The following is a 16,764-nucleotide window of genomic DNA, read 5'->3' as shown; positions in this document are numbered from 1 at the left end:
CAGAATTTAATTTATGACAGCATAATCCAGCAGTTAGAGCACAAGAATTACATTTTAATCCACATTCTGCCACATAGTTCCTGTCAGTAACCTCTTTGTGTCTCAGTCTGGTCTTCTCAGTCTCTTAGGTCAGAGTCTACATTTAAAATTTTGCTAGTATAGCTATACTGGCAAAACTCTCCTAGAACAGATGCAATTGTAGCAGCACTGAAGTGCTTTTGCTGTTATAGTTTATTCCAGTTCAGCAAGCAAAATAAACCATACCAGCACTAGAACTTTTGACAGCACAGCTGTGTTGCAAAAACATACCCCACACCCGTAACTGACAATACATACGCTGGTAAAATTTAAGTGTAGTCCTGGCCTAAATTAGAGGAATGCCACCCTCACTCTTTGTGGCTCCAGGGATTAGGGCAGCATTTCTAAAGCATTCCACATTTATGTAGTATTTTACATGTCACAAGTATTTGCATCAAAGGAGGAATCCAGACAGAGCTACTGCAAGGGGTTAGGACATTTAGCTTCATTCAATGCTAGCCAAAAGGGGATTGCCACGTGATGCACTGCCAGAAGGCCCTGAAACTGAAATGTCTACATTTCTGCTCTTCCTGTGGAAATAAGGTTGAGTCAGGATACCTTAACAAGTACTTGCTTGATTCCACTTCAACAAAAGTGAAGAAGTAGCAAGCAGCCTCACAAAACGTCACAAGAACTGAACAGGGAGAGAGGTAAGTAAGTCTTCTTTTGCTCTCCCTTACAGTTTAGCATCTCATTTTTAAGAAAGCCAGTGATATGAAGCTTTCTAATGTGCCAGAGAAGAGCAAGTAGTTTCATGTATTAGCCTCTTACCCCAATAGCAGGAAAAGCTGACTAATCTACGAGGAGATAAACAATAAATCTGAAGACTTGTTTACTGCCAATTTTTTGGTCTGCAGTTTTCTGCAATGAAAATTAGCAAGCATCTACAGGAAATACCTCATTGTGTTTTACATAAAGTGTGATAAAACAAAATCACCACAAAAGAAATTATACACCTTTAGCATACACCAGCCTTCATGTTCAGAAATGTATCCCTGATATGGAGACAAGATAATCCATGAATCAAGTAACGTTATAGCATGCTTGAGAGTTAAATAAATTACATGCGTTCAGTCATATAAAGATCTAATTTGTCATGTTGTAATCCTAATTTTTTAATCAAAAAGGAGCCTGTTTTTGGAAGAGTGGAAGAAGTTACGTGTACTGTCAGGAATCCAGGACCAAGTCAATAATACACAAAATAATTCATTATATGCTCTATAATTGTAGCATAAAATATATTTTTTATATTTGTAAAATTGAGGTTAAGTTCCACTAAAACTATTAACAGTTTACAGTACGGCACTCTAAGTATAGTTAATTTTCTGTAACAACTTTTACTGTAAAAGTTTTAAAACTTCATACCTTCACTACGGGGTGTCCTCCAGTAGATGCTTTTACTGCTCCTCTACTGCCTTCTGTTTCATAATGAGCTCTATGGTGTGTTTTGGGCTGTACATCTATTTTCAGTTCACATTGTCCATAATGAGCTGGTAAAGGCCAGTCTAGTGGTGGTAATGAAGATGTGCTGAAAGCAAGACATGCACAACATATGTAAACAAACCATGATATAAGACCACAGTGTAGAGTCAAAATACTTACAACCACCACTTACACTAATTTTATACTACATTTACCATTTTGTAATGACAATGACAAACAAACAGTCTTACACTTTACGTTTACTTACAAGTAGTAAAAATGATACTGGTTAAAAGAAAGACAATGAAGAAACCTGATCTGTGAAACTCCATATGCTATTGAATTAATGCTATTCTACAACACCCCTTATATACCAGTATTTGTCGTCAAATAAGATTGCCAACTGAGTTTATATTAGGGTGGCTTTGTGATAATTGAAACTGACAGTCTAACTTCAGTGTAACCTTACAGCGGGCTTCACAGACATCCATTCCCTACTCCACCCTCCCCCTCCCCCCAAGTGAAAAGTTACTGTCTTAAATGTCTGTCTCCAAAGTGTTCTTAAGTGTTCCAGCTGCCATTCAAATGAATGCAGGACCAGGACTCACGAGGTCTTAAGGAAACATGAGTTGTCCTAGCTTAGTGGAAGGACTTGGTGCAAAAGGGTGTGGGACTTTTGGATTAAACAAATATACTCAAGGTATACAATTGGATTGGTTACCCTTTATACATGGTAATAAAGTGACCCAAACACAGGGCATGGGAAGTGGAATAAAATCATCAGTAAGAGCTTGAGAAGGAAATTAACCACCCAATTCTACCAGTGAAGAGGTAAATCCATTATATTTATCCTTTTACTTAATAGATATTAGAATTATATATAAATGTGTAAGATAGTCAGAACCAACCCAATAAACCCAGTAGAGCAAAGAATGCAGGAATTTTGAAATTCAGTACAATATTTTAGTTAAGTTAATTGCACCAGTCTGATGTAGCCAAAATGAAGTCTGCACTCAGAACAATCAGTTGTAATAGCAGTATTAGCCACTATAGCCACTATTATCCCTAAAAGAGAAGCTTAAAAACTGTAAAACTGTTATACTCTGGCAAGTAGGGAAGGTAAACCATATTAAAAGACCAGTGAATGGTTTTATCTACTCAGAATTTCTAAATTCAGTCTCTTTCCCTTATACAGGAAAAAGCCTAACCCACTCCTGAAGTCACAGAGAGATGTACAGCAGCACCTAGTGCTCAGCGAATGGCAAAATTTCTCCTAAATGCAGAACTCTATTGCTTCCAGGTAAACTCAATCAAATCTCATAACATATTCATAGCTGGGAGGTGACATGGATTGAACAAGAAGCATTCCTTGCCACCATACAGCAATATAGCACAGTTTTGTCTTTAGCAAGTATCTGGATTGACTTATGCTCACTCTGCAAAGTCATATGTTCCCCTCTTACTGCAAACATCACTGTGCCCTAGCAGGGAATGGAAGGGGAGAAGAGAAGGCACCACTAACAGGGCCTCCTTTCACAGGGAGAAGAACCCACCACTGCTGCCCACCTTCTCTCCCCCACCCCCTTGCTTCTGGAGGTATCTCTACCAGGCACCTCTTCCTCAGGAGGAGAGGAAACAGATTGAAAAGCATATCCAGAACTTCTGGATTTGGAGAGAGGAGTAGGACAGGTAGTAGGAAAAATCCCTTGAGCCTCATGGAAAGGGAGAGAAAAAAGGCCAGCAATCGTCTTTACAGGCAGTCAGAACAGAAGAAGCTCTTCTTCCCCAACTGAGAGAAGAGGCTTGGTGACTGCTCCTTCATCCCTAACAAGGTGAGCAGGTGGGAGGGATAACTAGTGATGTTAGCAATAAGGAGGAAATGGACAGGGATGCAGTGCAAACCCAATCCTTCCAGATACTTACCACAGGCAGAGATGTGCTGCCTAAATAGCCAAATAAAACTATCAACCGTAGATTTTGCTATTTACTGATGTAACTGCTATCCTAGATTCCTCTGACATTAGAAGGAAAAGGTGAAGGTTTAAGGTCTTCAGCCTGCAAAAAGGGAAATAAAACGTCAAAATTAGGAAATACAAAAAAGGTAGGCTGCTTAAAAAATAAAACTGAAGCGCAGACTCACAAGAACCACTTCTTAAGCTTATTTTCTCTTTTCATTTAAGCAAGCATCGTTTGTCACAAGGAAAGTGCAGTACTGCATACAAATCAGGAAGAGATGGTCTATGACAGGACTTAACATATCTCAAGCGTTCCAGATGATGAACAACATTACTAACACACTAACAACTGAAATTTATTGTTGAAAAATCATTTTCCAGACCACTTGCAACAGGTTGCAAGCATTATCAATCTTATCCCCTGGTGTTAACACCCCATCCTGCTCCCCAACTTCTCTCCATACAGAGGTTTTCATCTTCCTTCTGCATGGTATCTAATGAGAACATAGCAAAAGCCCTATATCAGGCAGATCCCCATTATTCCCTAAACCAGATGTTTTGAAATAATAGCACAAATAGGATAAACAAGCTAAACCACGAATGACATACAAATAACCAAGTTTCAAATTTTATTCCTCTTTGGAAACTATCAATAGCACTGTAAGAGTGACACAGAACAGGTGCAAGTAAAGCAGCTTGCCCATCTCAATAGCTACAGTTTATAAAACTTCTAAACATCGTTCTTCTAAATGAATCCTCTTGTTAGATTCTGAGATTATGTTGCATCATATGCTATTGTTCTCTAGACATAGCAGGTTGTAAATAATCTTAGTTACTTCCATTCAGAAGGCAAACATGGACTAGCTACTGGAGAGCCAAAATGTAAGCAGATTGCTTTTTTCACCCTATTTCCCTCAGTTACTTATTTATAGGATCAAACTTTCATTTATAGAGAGTGGAGACCAAGGCAGAAGTGGCTGAAAGTCTATGCTTGAAATTTAACAGGACCATACTATAGAGTTTATTTCTGAAAGTTAAATTAATGCTGGCTATTCACAGGATGATCATGATCCCCAAATGGCGTAGATGTGCCCTACCCAGATCAAAACATCTAAGATTAAGTCACCAGGCTAAACAGATCTTCACTCTACTGAAGAGCACCACTACAGTTCAGACAACCAACTGTACTCACCAAAAGGGGAGTTTCTTGAATATATATATATATAAAATTTATTTAATACCCTAGAACAGGGTTCCGCGGGCTGAGTTGAAGGGTTCCGCAAAAAAGCAGAACAGGCCTAATGAAATCAACACAAATCACGCGCCACTGAACAGCAGATGGCACCGCCGAAACCAGCCTACACCGCGCCACCGAAAAGGGGAAGATTTCCTGGACTTGTCAGCGGAGGGTATCGCATGGCCGCACAAGGGTGCCGCGGCGAAATATAATTGAGAAACACTGCCCTAGAACAGCTCTCTGCTGCACATTACTTCTACTTACAGATATTAAAAGTATAAATTCTACATGGAGTTTGTCCAAGGCATTAATCTGATTCACATAGCCAAAACACACTGATTTTTCTGAAGTGATGGGGGTGAAAGGGAACCTGAAAGAATGGGGTTCCAGTCAAAGAAACAGCTGTAAAGTTGAGCATGAAAAAACTAGGTTATTTTCTATAGATGGACAGAATTAGTATCACAAATCAGTCTGGATTTTCTCATTTATTGTTAGTTTCCCCCTATTTAGCAACAGAGAAATTGGTTAAAGAAGTATATTTATTAATCTTTTAACATATTAGTTCAAATAAATACATTCTTGGCATGTCATCAAAGAAAATGGGGGGGTGGTCTTTTTTTTTTAATCCAACTGTCTTGATTAGAGTGAGAGGTTTGTTGGGTGTTCAGCTCTCCTGAGGGAGCTTCCAGGTGAAGCCACTGTCTTGGGTAATAGTCACTCCTCAAGAGATCTATCCTTCATACACAATTACTAACCTACTTGCTGACTTAGTTCATTTTCATTTAGATGGGTAAGGAATTGCATAATTCTAACTATAATATGTAACTAAATTTGTATAACTATCAAAAACAAAAGCTCAACATTTGATGTAGTTTTACTACAGATCAAAAAAATTACAAGAATCTATAGATCAAACAGATCAATCATACCAACATCCTTAATGGACAAGTTTCAAATTAATCTGCAAATTTATAGGACACTTTCCCATATAAGAAGTCAGGGTAATGTTACTATGTATCAGATGCCGGAAAATAATTCTAGGGACTGCAATTTTTGCAGTAAGAAAGGGGTCCATTGAAAGTATTTTGCCTACTTTATTAGAAGGAAGGCTAAATGTTAAATTTAACATTTTCACTACAGAAAGCGCCTTTAATTTACCAATATTTCAATCTCTGGGGCAAGACAATCCACTGATGGTAATTTGTTAGCCCTTTGTAAATAATGGTTTTGATTTGAAATTGTGAGGAAGTTTACAATTGGAACTTTAACATTGGTGTTTAATCTTTATTCTATTTCACGGATTCCAGAAGTGGCTATCAAAACAAAGTGTTCAAGATGTTTGACTTTTTTAATCTCTAAGAAAAATTTGCAAAAATTAGTGCTATCATGGAAGACTTCCCTTCCAACTTTGAGGTAACAAACATTATGTATTTTTACTGGTACAGCTAGAAGTTTACTGATAAGGCTGTGTTACTTTGTATTCAGAAGACAAAAAAAATGCAAATGTAGGTTCCAGATTTAATGTGGGCAGCACTCTGTGGCTTTGTTTTTCCTCTCTCAAGGTTTTTCAAAAGAGTTGGAAGAAAAAAAAACCCCAAGCAGAATGTAATTTTCTGTTTTTTACCATCGTTACCTTTTGGGGTCTGGGAAAAACTACAGTCACTTACAAATGTTTCCATCTAAAAGTCCTACTGTCAACCATTCCAAACACTGTTTTTAGTAGTCCATGTAACCTGTTCTTTTGTATCAGACTCTCTCATCTTGTGGTTCTCAAAAGCACAAGGATAGGTTTTGGAGAACCTACAAGTGTTTTGATGGTGCAAGTTTGAGTACTTTATAAATGCAGACTCACAAATAAAAATACAATACCGTCAATGGATGTGATAGGAGCACACGTAAGTTTCAGCTGGTGAGATAGCAGAGGTCACAGCCTACAAAGATTCTGTAGATGGTAGTAAGATAGTTCCACAATCCAATTAATACAAGCCTCAAAATGAAGATGAGAATTGGATGATTAAGTGTAACCAAGAAGGCAGTCAATCTATATTGATTTCACCACTCAGATCCACCTTAAGGTGGAGCTTTGATTAAAATTATATGATAGAAGTGACCTTTAAAGCCCTGCCAAGAGTTTGTTCCCATGCAGTATAGAGCAAAGAAGGTAAAGTCAAACTCAGTTGGGAACTGGGACTGCTTGGGAACAGTAAGATTTTCCAGAAGATCCATGTAGCTGGAACTTGCATGCCAATAGTCCTATTTTAGGTGTGCTCCCTGCCACCCAAAATAACCACACTGAAGGACACAGATCTACATATGAGAGCTTCTTAGAGTCTTCTCTTCTGCCATCCTCCATTCTGAACTAGCACAGATCTGGGTTCTCTTCTTTAACCCAATGGTACCAGACACTGGGATCCATGCATTCATTTGGCACTAGTGAGTTTTTTATTATAAGTGAGGCTGGAACCACGATTTCCTTCATTTTGAACTCCTTTTATTTGAAAATTTTTCTGTTCCGTTGGCTCTTTCGGTTCCAACAACAAACTCACATGACTGACTTTTTTTCTCCACTCAAGAGCACCGAGAGATCTTCCGAGGAACTTAAAACTCCTAGTTGTCCAAGGTTTTCTCCAACTTCTCTCATCATTTTTCTTGATATTTATATCCATAGGTCAACCTTTGTTCCATCTGAGATATGATCAGATGCTCATCCAATTGCCTTTCCAACCATGATTCTCCCATCAAATCCAGATCTAGAATGATAAGAAGGGCCTGTACATCCTTTAGCAATTCAGATCTACATACCCAAAACTGAAGAATAAGTATACTGAGCACTCCACTTTTCCCCACCTTGAACCCTTAATTTAGCAGAAAGACCATGTTTTAAGTTCAATTCACTTTGTGTTACCCTTTTACCTCTTCTCTTCAAGTGATATCCATGGTAATTGTCAACCAGATGCACAGTTACCACTTTTGTAGTATCTTTTGTTAAGTAGGATGAAGGTGTGCTTACCAGTTCCGGTATTTCTTCGCAATTCATTTTTTTAATTTAATACTAGAAATAGCTTTAACCAAAAATACATTAGAGCAAAAGTTGGACAAGCCAAAATTGTGACAGTTTAAAATACGAGATCTCTCAGATCATACCTATCCCAATCTTTTGGAGGGTGTTTTCCTAGAACTGCCTGTAGGACAAAAATTTTAATAAGGCTAATTTTCATTGTGCAGTTGGGGTAAAACAGTAATTTAAATTCATTGGTTGGAGTAAGTCTGGAAGGTAAAGATAGCAACAGTCATTTTTGGCCGTTCTTGCTGTTGGGTTGCCTTTTTGGTTGATGACAGCATAGAAAGGCCTTTCTACATCTGTACTAATTCTACAGTGATCGGATTATTTGAGCCAAACACATTCAATTTCAGATCAACACTCCCATTAGTTTAACTAGTAGACCCACAGTTAAATGAATTTTCAGTATTGTGGTACAATACGCTGGTGGTATTTTATCACATCAGAGCAAAATATGGAATTGAATCACATGTTCAAATGTGAAAGTTCAATATTAAACTTATCTGAATTTCTAAAGGTTCATTAATGGTGTGTAAACATATCAATTGTTTAGCTTATTAAAAATGTAATGGGTTCAAAGTTCTCTTGCTTATTTCCCTTAAGTGAACACTTATCTTCAAAGTCAGTGCAAATACATATTTTCAGAGTTAAGTTTTGCTAACACAGCATGTTAGTTTTATTCTTTAAAAAGAAGTGGATGGCTACTTAGCAGAATAGGCTGGCCATATTGCACTCTAGTGCTGAACACTTGTTTGTCCTCCTTATCTTTAAAATAAGGTTATATTGACCTTTGGAAGATGGGAGCTCTGATACTAGTGTTAAAGTTGGAATACCCTTCTGCCTCCCTCTCAATTTGTATTTCAAAGCTGCAACTTCTCCTGGGCTGTTTGCTGTCAAAGGTTGCAAGTCAGAAAGTCAGAAGCTTAAGTTTTCAGTGCTAGCTGTCAAGCACGTTGCAAATAAGAGGCCATCAAGTAGCCATTAGGCATCCACCACTAAAACCCTGGGGATGCTTGAGCCCCTACCACCACCAGCCACAGAACTCTGTTTAACTACCACAACTGTTAATAAAAAGGTATTTGCTTGAGATCCTGACACTACCTCTTCCTGTACTTTAAAGTAAATACTACCACACTGAACATGATGGAACACTCAAAAAATGCATGTCAGCTTGTTCAAGTATGAAATGTACAGTAATTTTCCAACTCTTGAGAAAACTGCTATATAAAAATCAACTTACAAATCTCCAAAACCTCTAAAGATGAAGACAACTTGGAGACTTTTTGATTTAATACATCTGGTAAAACAAAAAGTTCCACAAATTAATATGAAAAACATCCGCTCATTTGGTGAACATTTAGTGTGCACTTTATTGTTGTCAAAAAAAAATTAGTCTACTGACTAACATTTTTAATTTGGATGATAGGATACTTCATGCTGAATAAACTGGAGTACAGAGAATTTGCCCTAAAAAAACTCCACCCTAACACTGAACATCTCCAAAGGTGGTGGTGTTAGAAGTTGAAGAAGCATGGAGTATTAGCTACATGCAGTTAGAAGTTCAAGATAGATGCAAGTCTAGTTAGGGTGTATAAATGAAAAGGTTCTCCAGTTCGATCAACAATGTTTCAGCTTTCACTCTTACTAGGTGCTGCAACTCTTTTCCAGTGAGAACAATACACTCCACAAAAGCAGCTATATATCTTTTAATAAATTAAAGCAATGATAATCTCACTAAGAAGTGTTTAGATATTTTGCAACTATTTTAGAAAACTTTATGAAAAAGGCTATTACTTAAAATAATCAAAGCTATACAAACAAACTGATGACTACCTCTGAATATACATCTTATTTTAGATATTGAAGCATGATACTGGTTAACCAGTTACCCTATTTATGAGAGAGAACTCATCAGAAAAAGGACAATTGAGAGGCACATAAATACAAAGAAAGAGAAAACAAAGCTTTTAGTAGGGTAAGTTTAATTCAGGCTATTACATGTACTATCTTCTTCCTTGTCAGTATCCCTAGCAAAGTATTGTGCCTGGACTGAGCTCTGGGGCTCAGTTCTTTTGGATTAGTCTCTGGCAAGTTTGAAGATGACCCCCCCCCCCGTTTTCTGTGACGTAAAGGATCTCATGTCCCCCAAACTAAAAGGCTTCCTCAATATTTGGAGGTCTTCTACTTTACCTCCTGCCTTCAGACATTCATGAAACAGGGATAGAGAGGCCACTTCAAGTGTGTTTTTTGGGCCCAAGTGCCCCCTCTGCTATTGCTCATTATATCTACCCAAGTAGAAACAGAATTAAAGGTAGTCAGTTTTTGGCAGTTTCAGACTCTATTCTAATTACACAAATCAACAGATTGTCTTAGAAGGCATATATGTATTTTGGCTCTATACAGCATTCAATGCCATGTGAATTTTTGTAAAATACCCATGGGGGAGTAGCTGGGTTAAAGTTAAAGTTAAAGTTATACAACTCTATAACAGTCCTAGTGAGCAAGCCTCTGGAATTTTCTGTGAGAGGTCCCAATTGGAATAAAAAGTATACATTCCTTCAGGTCACTGATCACAGCCTACCACTGTTGGAGATAATCAGAAAAGTGTAATTAAGGGTTTCCATTTAAAAACTGTCTCTCTACAGATGTCTATTAAGGACTTTGATATTCAGTATTGCTACTTTGCAACCAACTTTCTTGGAATAAAAAAAATAAAAAAACTGAGTAGGCCCTGGAGTGTCTTTCAGGGTGCAGATTAAAGGGTTCTTTAAGAGCTAATGTCTACTGTTTTAACAAAGTTATAGAATAGTTACAAAATGGCTGGAAAATCCTCTCTGGCCTATGTAAAAGCAATTATTTCTTGAGGTCTTTCTGAAGCATGCAAGACTGTCCTCTCCAAACATTTTTCCCTTGCAGCACAATTATAATACAAGTCTTTCAGTAAAGAACAGTGACTTTGCACTACTGTATCAGAAGCCATCACTCTAGCTGAGAAGGAAAAGAAAGTCTACATCCTAAGAGTATGTTTGCTGTGCAACTAGGAAATGTGACTGAAGCATGTGTAGGCATACCAGAGCTAGCTTTGATTGAGCAAGCTTGCTAAAAATAGCAGTGAAGCCACTAGACTTCATCTGACAGAGTAAGTAGGCCGCACCTATATTTTCAACACAATAAATGAGATATACACTTATGTGTAAAGTTAAAACACTGTGCACTGTCAGAAAATCTAGAATTAGTTATAATACTAAGTAAAAGGGTAGTATATAGTTCTTTTGGACATTAAGATAGTATAGGCAGTTTTGCTACCCTTTATTAGTACCTCCTTCGTTTTGTCATCTAGAAGGAGGCTATGACAGTTCGCACCACTCAGTGGTGGTCATCTGGGGATTAGCTCCAGGCCCATGCAACATCACTCTTTCTCCCAGTTCTCCTGTAGCCCTTCTTGTAGCTGTCGGGACCTCTGTGATTCATCCTTCCAGCCGTCACTGTCCATATGTTCCCACTTCTGGGGGCAGAGGGGGGAGGGAGGGAGGTGTAATCTCAGTTCGAGACTAGCCACTTCCCCCGTGGAGAGTGGGGGGGACCCGAGCCCTCCCACTATGTCAGGTCCCGGCCATAGCTATCAGCCTCGCTACCTCTCCTTAACTCATCAATGCTGCTCCAAATTCCCTGTGGCTCCAGCACCTTCTTTACCCGGTGAATTGCGACACTGCGAGCTTGGTGAACTCTGGGACTCTGAAGAACATCCATACTCTGTGGATCCATGCTGATGCCCCGGGGCCAGTACCTTGCACTCAATGACCGGTCTCAACCTGATTTGTCTTGATGCGATTCAGGAGACCAGTGCCAAGAACCCAAAGAGTGCCTTGACACCAGTGAATGTCAACCAGTGGGTGGGGGACGAGATTGTTACGCTGACATCGGCATCCCCTTCAAAGAACCCCCAGCCAGGGTGTCCGCTCCTTGGTGCGCAGACCTACCCTCCTAAGGCGTAGGTGGCACCAGCATGACCAACAGATCCGTCACCATTTGGAATACTTCAGGCAGGGATGGGACCAATAGGCGGTGCAGGCCCCTACCGTTCCCTGGAGTCAGCAGTGGCGCGGGTACCGGACTCGATGCCCGGCCAGGCAGAGACCCTCTTCTGAGCTGACTCCAGCTTCCCTGGAGTTTTCTTGGCCAAGTTCGGTGTCAGCAAGCACTCCCTCTCCAAGTGTGCCTTCTTCTGGCACTCCCTCAACACCGGGGATGTGGAACGGTGCAAGGTTGACTCTGATGCTGGTCTGAGTGCCGCCTCCATCAGAAGGGCCTTAAGTCTTATGTCCTGGTCCTTCTTAGTTCTTGGGTGAAAACTCTTGCACATCTTTGCGGAGAGGTGTGCTTCCCCTAAGCATCTTAAAACAGCTCTGAGGTGGGTCGCTCATCGACAGGTTTCTTGCAAGAAGTGCAGGGCTTAAACCGCGGAGACCAGGGCATGCCCCGATCCTGGGAACTTACTAACTTTTTAAAACTATACATGCTAGCAAGAGCTAGAAAAAACAGTGAAAGAACCTCCAGGAATACAAAGGCTTACGAGAGCAAGAGCATCGTTTCACCATCATGAGCGGTAAGAAGGAACTGAGAGGGAGGGGGCTGGCAGCGCCATATATGTGAGCTCATATGTGCACCACTGCAGAGGGTGCTAGAGCCGGCCCTACGGGTACAACTAGGGGAAAAATTTCTGGCACCAGTGCACATGGCATGCACACACACCTAAATCAGAATGGACATGAGCAAGCACCTGAAGAACTACCAGATGAACAGCCCATAGTTTCCCATACGCTGATGTGAAACATTCTTTCCTAAGAAGTTCAATGCCCTCCAACTGTTCAGTGATTCAAGTGCAGCCCTTAACTATAGATTGACCCATCTGAAGTCACTGTCTGAGATGGACCCTGAGGATTGAATTGCACATTCCTGAGCACTTTCATGACACCAGTCCAGAGAGATTATCGTGGTTTGAGGAATAGTGATCAGTAACTCAAGACTGCCCCAATCTGGCCTGTAAACGTGGGACATCCAGTGTTGCAGAAGTCTCATTCTCAGATAGGAAAATGGAGTCATGTAAATAGTGGGTGCTTTAAGCCTTATCAAAACCAGGAAGAACCATACACTCCGTGTGGGGCAACTCTGAATCTTTAAATAGACATTGCCTCATTTAGAGAAATATGTCCTCAGGCAAAAAAATTCTTCCTTCTATTTAGTTCAATATGGCACTTATCAAAAGGAATCCTTTGTGTAGAACTTGTGTGGGCTTATCTCTCGTTACTGAAGCTGGAGATGGAACAGATTTCTGATTATGGACCATGGTGGCCCTATCAGAATTGGGCTGTTGCTGAGCCTGCCAAATGTGATGTGTGCAGAGCATCCACGTCTTACAATCGTAGATGAGTGAGGTGAGTAAAACAGCACAATAGATCTTTACCAGGAACTGAATGATAGCATCCAACATCGTGTTACTGAAAAGTATGCTACCCACATAGAATTTTCTGACTGAGTAGAAGGGTGTATTATTAATTTTGATGATGGGATCATGGTGCTTGTGATGCTGGTGATCTGGTGCTAGCTAGTACATGACCTGTCTTTTTCAGGCTGATTGTGAAACTAAAGCATTTTGAGGCATTGGCAAAGAGTCACAATAAACAATGCCTTTGAGTGTGTATGCAATGAGGGTAGCCATCAGCAAACAGGAGCTCTCAATAGCTGTTCAATTACCTTGGTGTGGGTATTGACACACTATAGGCTGAACAGACCCCCATCCAATCTAACCCGGATGTGTACACTTCTGTCAAAGTCCTGGAATGTGAAGAAGCGCAGGGCTGAAAAAACAAAAAACAAAGGCAAAGAGGACTAGGGCCATTACACATCTTTGTGCAGTGGTGTTGGTACAAGGGAAGGCTACTGATGGTGTCACCACACTCCATCACCACAGCCATCATGAAATGAGTGGATAACAGCAATCATTTTCTCTGAGCAGCCAAATTTATGATGGAGATTCCATAGGCCCATGTGATTCACCACACTGAAAGCCTTTATCAGGTCAACAAGCACCAGCTACAGATCCTTCTGCTGTTCAGTCTTCTCTTGTATTTGTCGGGCTGAAAAGACACACATACCCCTGATGCCACAATCAGCACAAAAAACTACACTGTGACTCTAGATACACCGAGTCCAGTAGGTAAGATACGAGCCTACCGAGGACAATTCATGCAAGGATTTTACTTGCTATAGACAGCAGTGAGATTTTGTGATGGTGGTCGCAAACATTCTTTTTGCGTAGATGGACTATGAAAGCATCCTTATACCATTGGGTACCCTGTTCCCACACAGTCTTGAAAAAGGCTGGTGAATTTACTGACCAGACGGAGACCTCCACATTTGTACCCTTCAGTTGGAATGCTGTCCGGGCCTGGAGACTTGCCCAGGAACAGCTGCTTGATGGTCTTAGTAACCTCATGTAAAGAAGGGTCCATGGACCACTCCTCCATCACAAAACTTCATTAGACAGAGGATTAACAGTTCAGGAGACTACCAAAGTGCTCTGCCCAGCGAGAGAATATCACCTTTGTGAGCTGCTGGGCACTATGAGGATAAGGGCTATATCACTGGATTTGGAGCAACACATAGCATGGAAACCTTCATGGAAGGCCTCATACCATGCTTGTCAGTTGCTTCCTGCAGTTCTGCAATCTTCTGCTTCCACCAGTGGTTACTCATTAGCCTTACACTGGATTTTAGAGTATGTTTGGCCTGAAGGTATCCGATCTTCACTGCTGACTTCTTGTCCAAGATACAGGACTTGCTGTGTTGTGCATGGTCTCCAGTAACTAGTTTATATCAGGGCCACTCTCATTGAGCCAGTCTTGGTGCTTCTGCCTCACAAAGCCAAGAACCTTCAATACCATATTACTTGTGACACCTGAGCTTCTGCCAGGTTGCCTCAATGTCTGTGGAGTTCTCTGGGATCTCAGGCAATGCAGTTTCCAGCGTCTTCTCCTATTTTACTTGTTTGCTGGGGTCTTTCACGGAAGCCACACTGATCTTTGGTGGTTTGGCATCTTCTGGGCCACTTTGGTGAAATATGTAACAACATGTCTCAAGTCTATGGTCTGACCAGCATTCAATACCTCTGAAAGAGCGATTGATATGCACATTTTTAATGTCTTTAGACAATACAATTACATAAGTCCAGCATATGACACTGTTTTGACCTAGGATGTATCCATGTTCTCTTATATTTCTTGGCCTGCTGAAAGACTGTGCCAAGTTCAATCTCGCTATTACTAACACTTATAGAGAAGCAGTTGGCCATTAGAGTTTGACCTTCCAATGCTGTGATGGCCTAACACCCGGCTCCACATCAGAGTCAGCTACCACATGAGCACTGAAGTCTCCAAGGACACTGTATTTGTGCTAGTATTGCACCCCTCTTATGATCGTGCTGAGATCTTCATAAAATGCCTGCCTGACCTCCTCTGTATGAGTCAACGCCAGTGCTGATAACGGTGGCATACTGGTCTCTGAACAAGTTTACATAGAGCACCATACATTAGTCATCGACTCCTTGGGGAGCAAGTAAAGCTTCTGGCAATGTCACATAGGATGACAAAACTTACCCCAACTATCTTGGCTCATGCTTGGCCTTGTCAATCCAGTGGTAGGTGTATACTGATCCCACCTCCTCAAGGTGGGACTCATCAGCAAATCAGGTTTCACTGAGGGCAGCAATGTGTTACAAATCTTCAGTGTTTTGGCAGTAAGTACTGTTCTACATGCCTGTCTTTAGTCAAAGTCAAGAAGAGTTCTGGTATTCCATGACCCAAATGTCAGTCTGTGAATCTTGTTTTATTGTGACTGCTGTGTTTGATGACCAGTGAGGAACGATAGCCTGACTGGTTCAGAAAGGGCAGGCTGTGTTAATTCTTTTCAGGCCCCTTTCCTTAGATTGGGGAGAACAATGCTGTACATAAAAAGGCCTGCTCTGTCACCTCTGGAGGCTATGAGTTCCATATCTGCTCTGCGGAAAACCACCACCACCTTCAGGCCACCTGTCTGCAGAGTTGTAACTAAGGACAGCCACAGCAGCATCCACTGCCTATCCCCATCATCACAAGACTATGGTAAATTAACTGGGTTGGATGAGTTAAATGAGTTGTCTGAACAAACTGCACTATGAATGGTTTTAATGAGAGAGTTATGAAGAGCCTTTTGCACTCTTTTGCCCAAGCAACTGTTGCCATGCTAGTGCTGACAGGGGTGCAGGATTTGTATTTGGAGATGTCCTTCTAGATGAGCTGTAAGTTTGAGCTAAAAAGCCTCAACTACCCCTGGGTATAGTGATTGGCCAATGACTGGATATATAATGCAGGTTGCCTTCATATGACATCTGAAGTGTATGCTTTAGCGCCATCCTCTGTTGTCGTCGTGTTCTTCTGCATCGTCTGCCAGTGAAAGCTTTGTGGTGACCCTGGCAAGGTGGTTTAGGGGTTACTCATACTTACCCAAGGTGTGACCCCAAAACTAGTGGAGGATGGGAGTGTCTCACTCTTGCCCTTACAGACTCATCAGGTCTGCCCATTGCCCAATTGATCTGCAAATCATTGCATGTTTCCTTTTCATAGCTTCCTTTTGATTACTATTACTACAGAGAAAATTTAAATATTTCCATTTTAAAAGGACCATTATGTGACAAGGCAAAAAGTCATACATTGGCTTGTATGAGCTGCATTTCATACAACATTACCCATCTATTTCAGACAGCTGGATCTTGGTCATAAAAAAGATCAATTTTTAAAGCAGCTTTCACATACTATTTTAGGAAGGGGTGATTGACGCAACAAATCCTAATGTGAGCTAGCATAAACACATAATGTGAGCTAGCATAAAATTTAATCTGATTTAAGTTAAAACTCAAAGGTTATATAGCACAATAATTTTTTATTAGGGTATGTCTGCACTTAAACCGCTATGGA

At 40.6% G+C, this 16,764-nt stretch overlaps 1 protein-coding gene across 3 annotated transcripts in view; it reads right to left on the bottom strand.

Annotated features, from left to right (window-relative positions):
• The window catches only part of NFATC3 (nuclear factor of activated T cells 3), a 164,378-nt gene that overhangs the window by 109,774 nt on the left and 37,840 nt on the right, over positions 1-16,764 (bottom strand). For all 3 annotated transcript variants that reach the window (XM_067551521.1, XM_067551529.1, XM_067551533.1), the window contains one exon: positions 1,444-1,606. In XM_067551521.1, coding sequence (XP_067407622.1) covers positions 1,444-1,606 — 163 coding nt within the window. The remainder of the gene's footprint in view (positions 1-1,443; positions 1,607-16,764) is intronic.

The sequence above is a fragment of the Emydura macquarii genome, unplaced genomic scaffold (genome assembly GCF_026122565.2).
Source record: "Emydura macquarii macquarii isolate MOO-44397 ecotype Brisbane River unplaced genomic scaffold, CSIRO-AGI_Emac_v2 contig_295, whole genome shotgun sequence".
Lineage (NCBI taxonomy): Eukaryota > Metazoa > Chordata > Testudines > Chelidae > Emydura > Emydura macquarii.
This window is presented reverse-complemented; position numbering and strand designations above follow the sequence as displayed.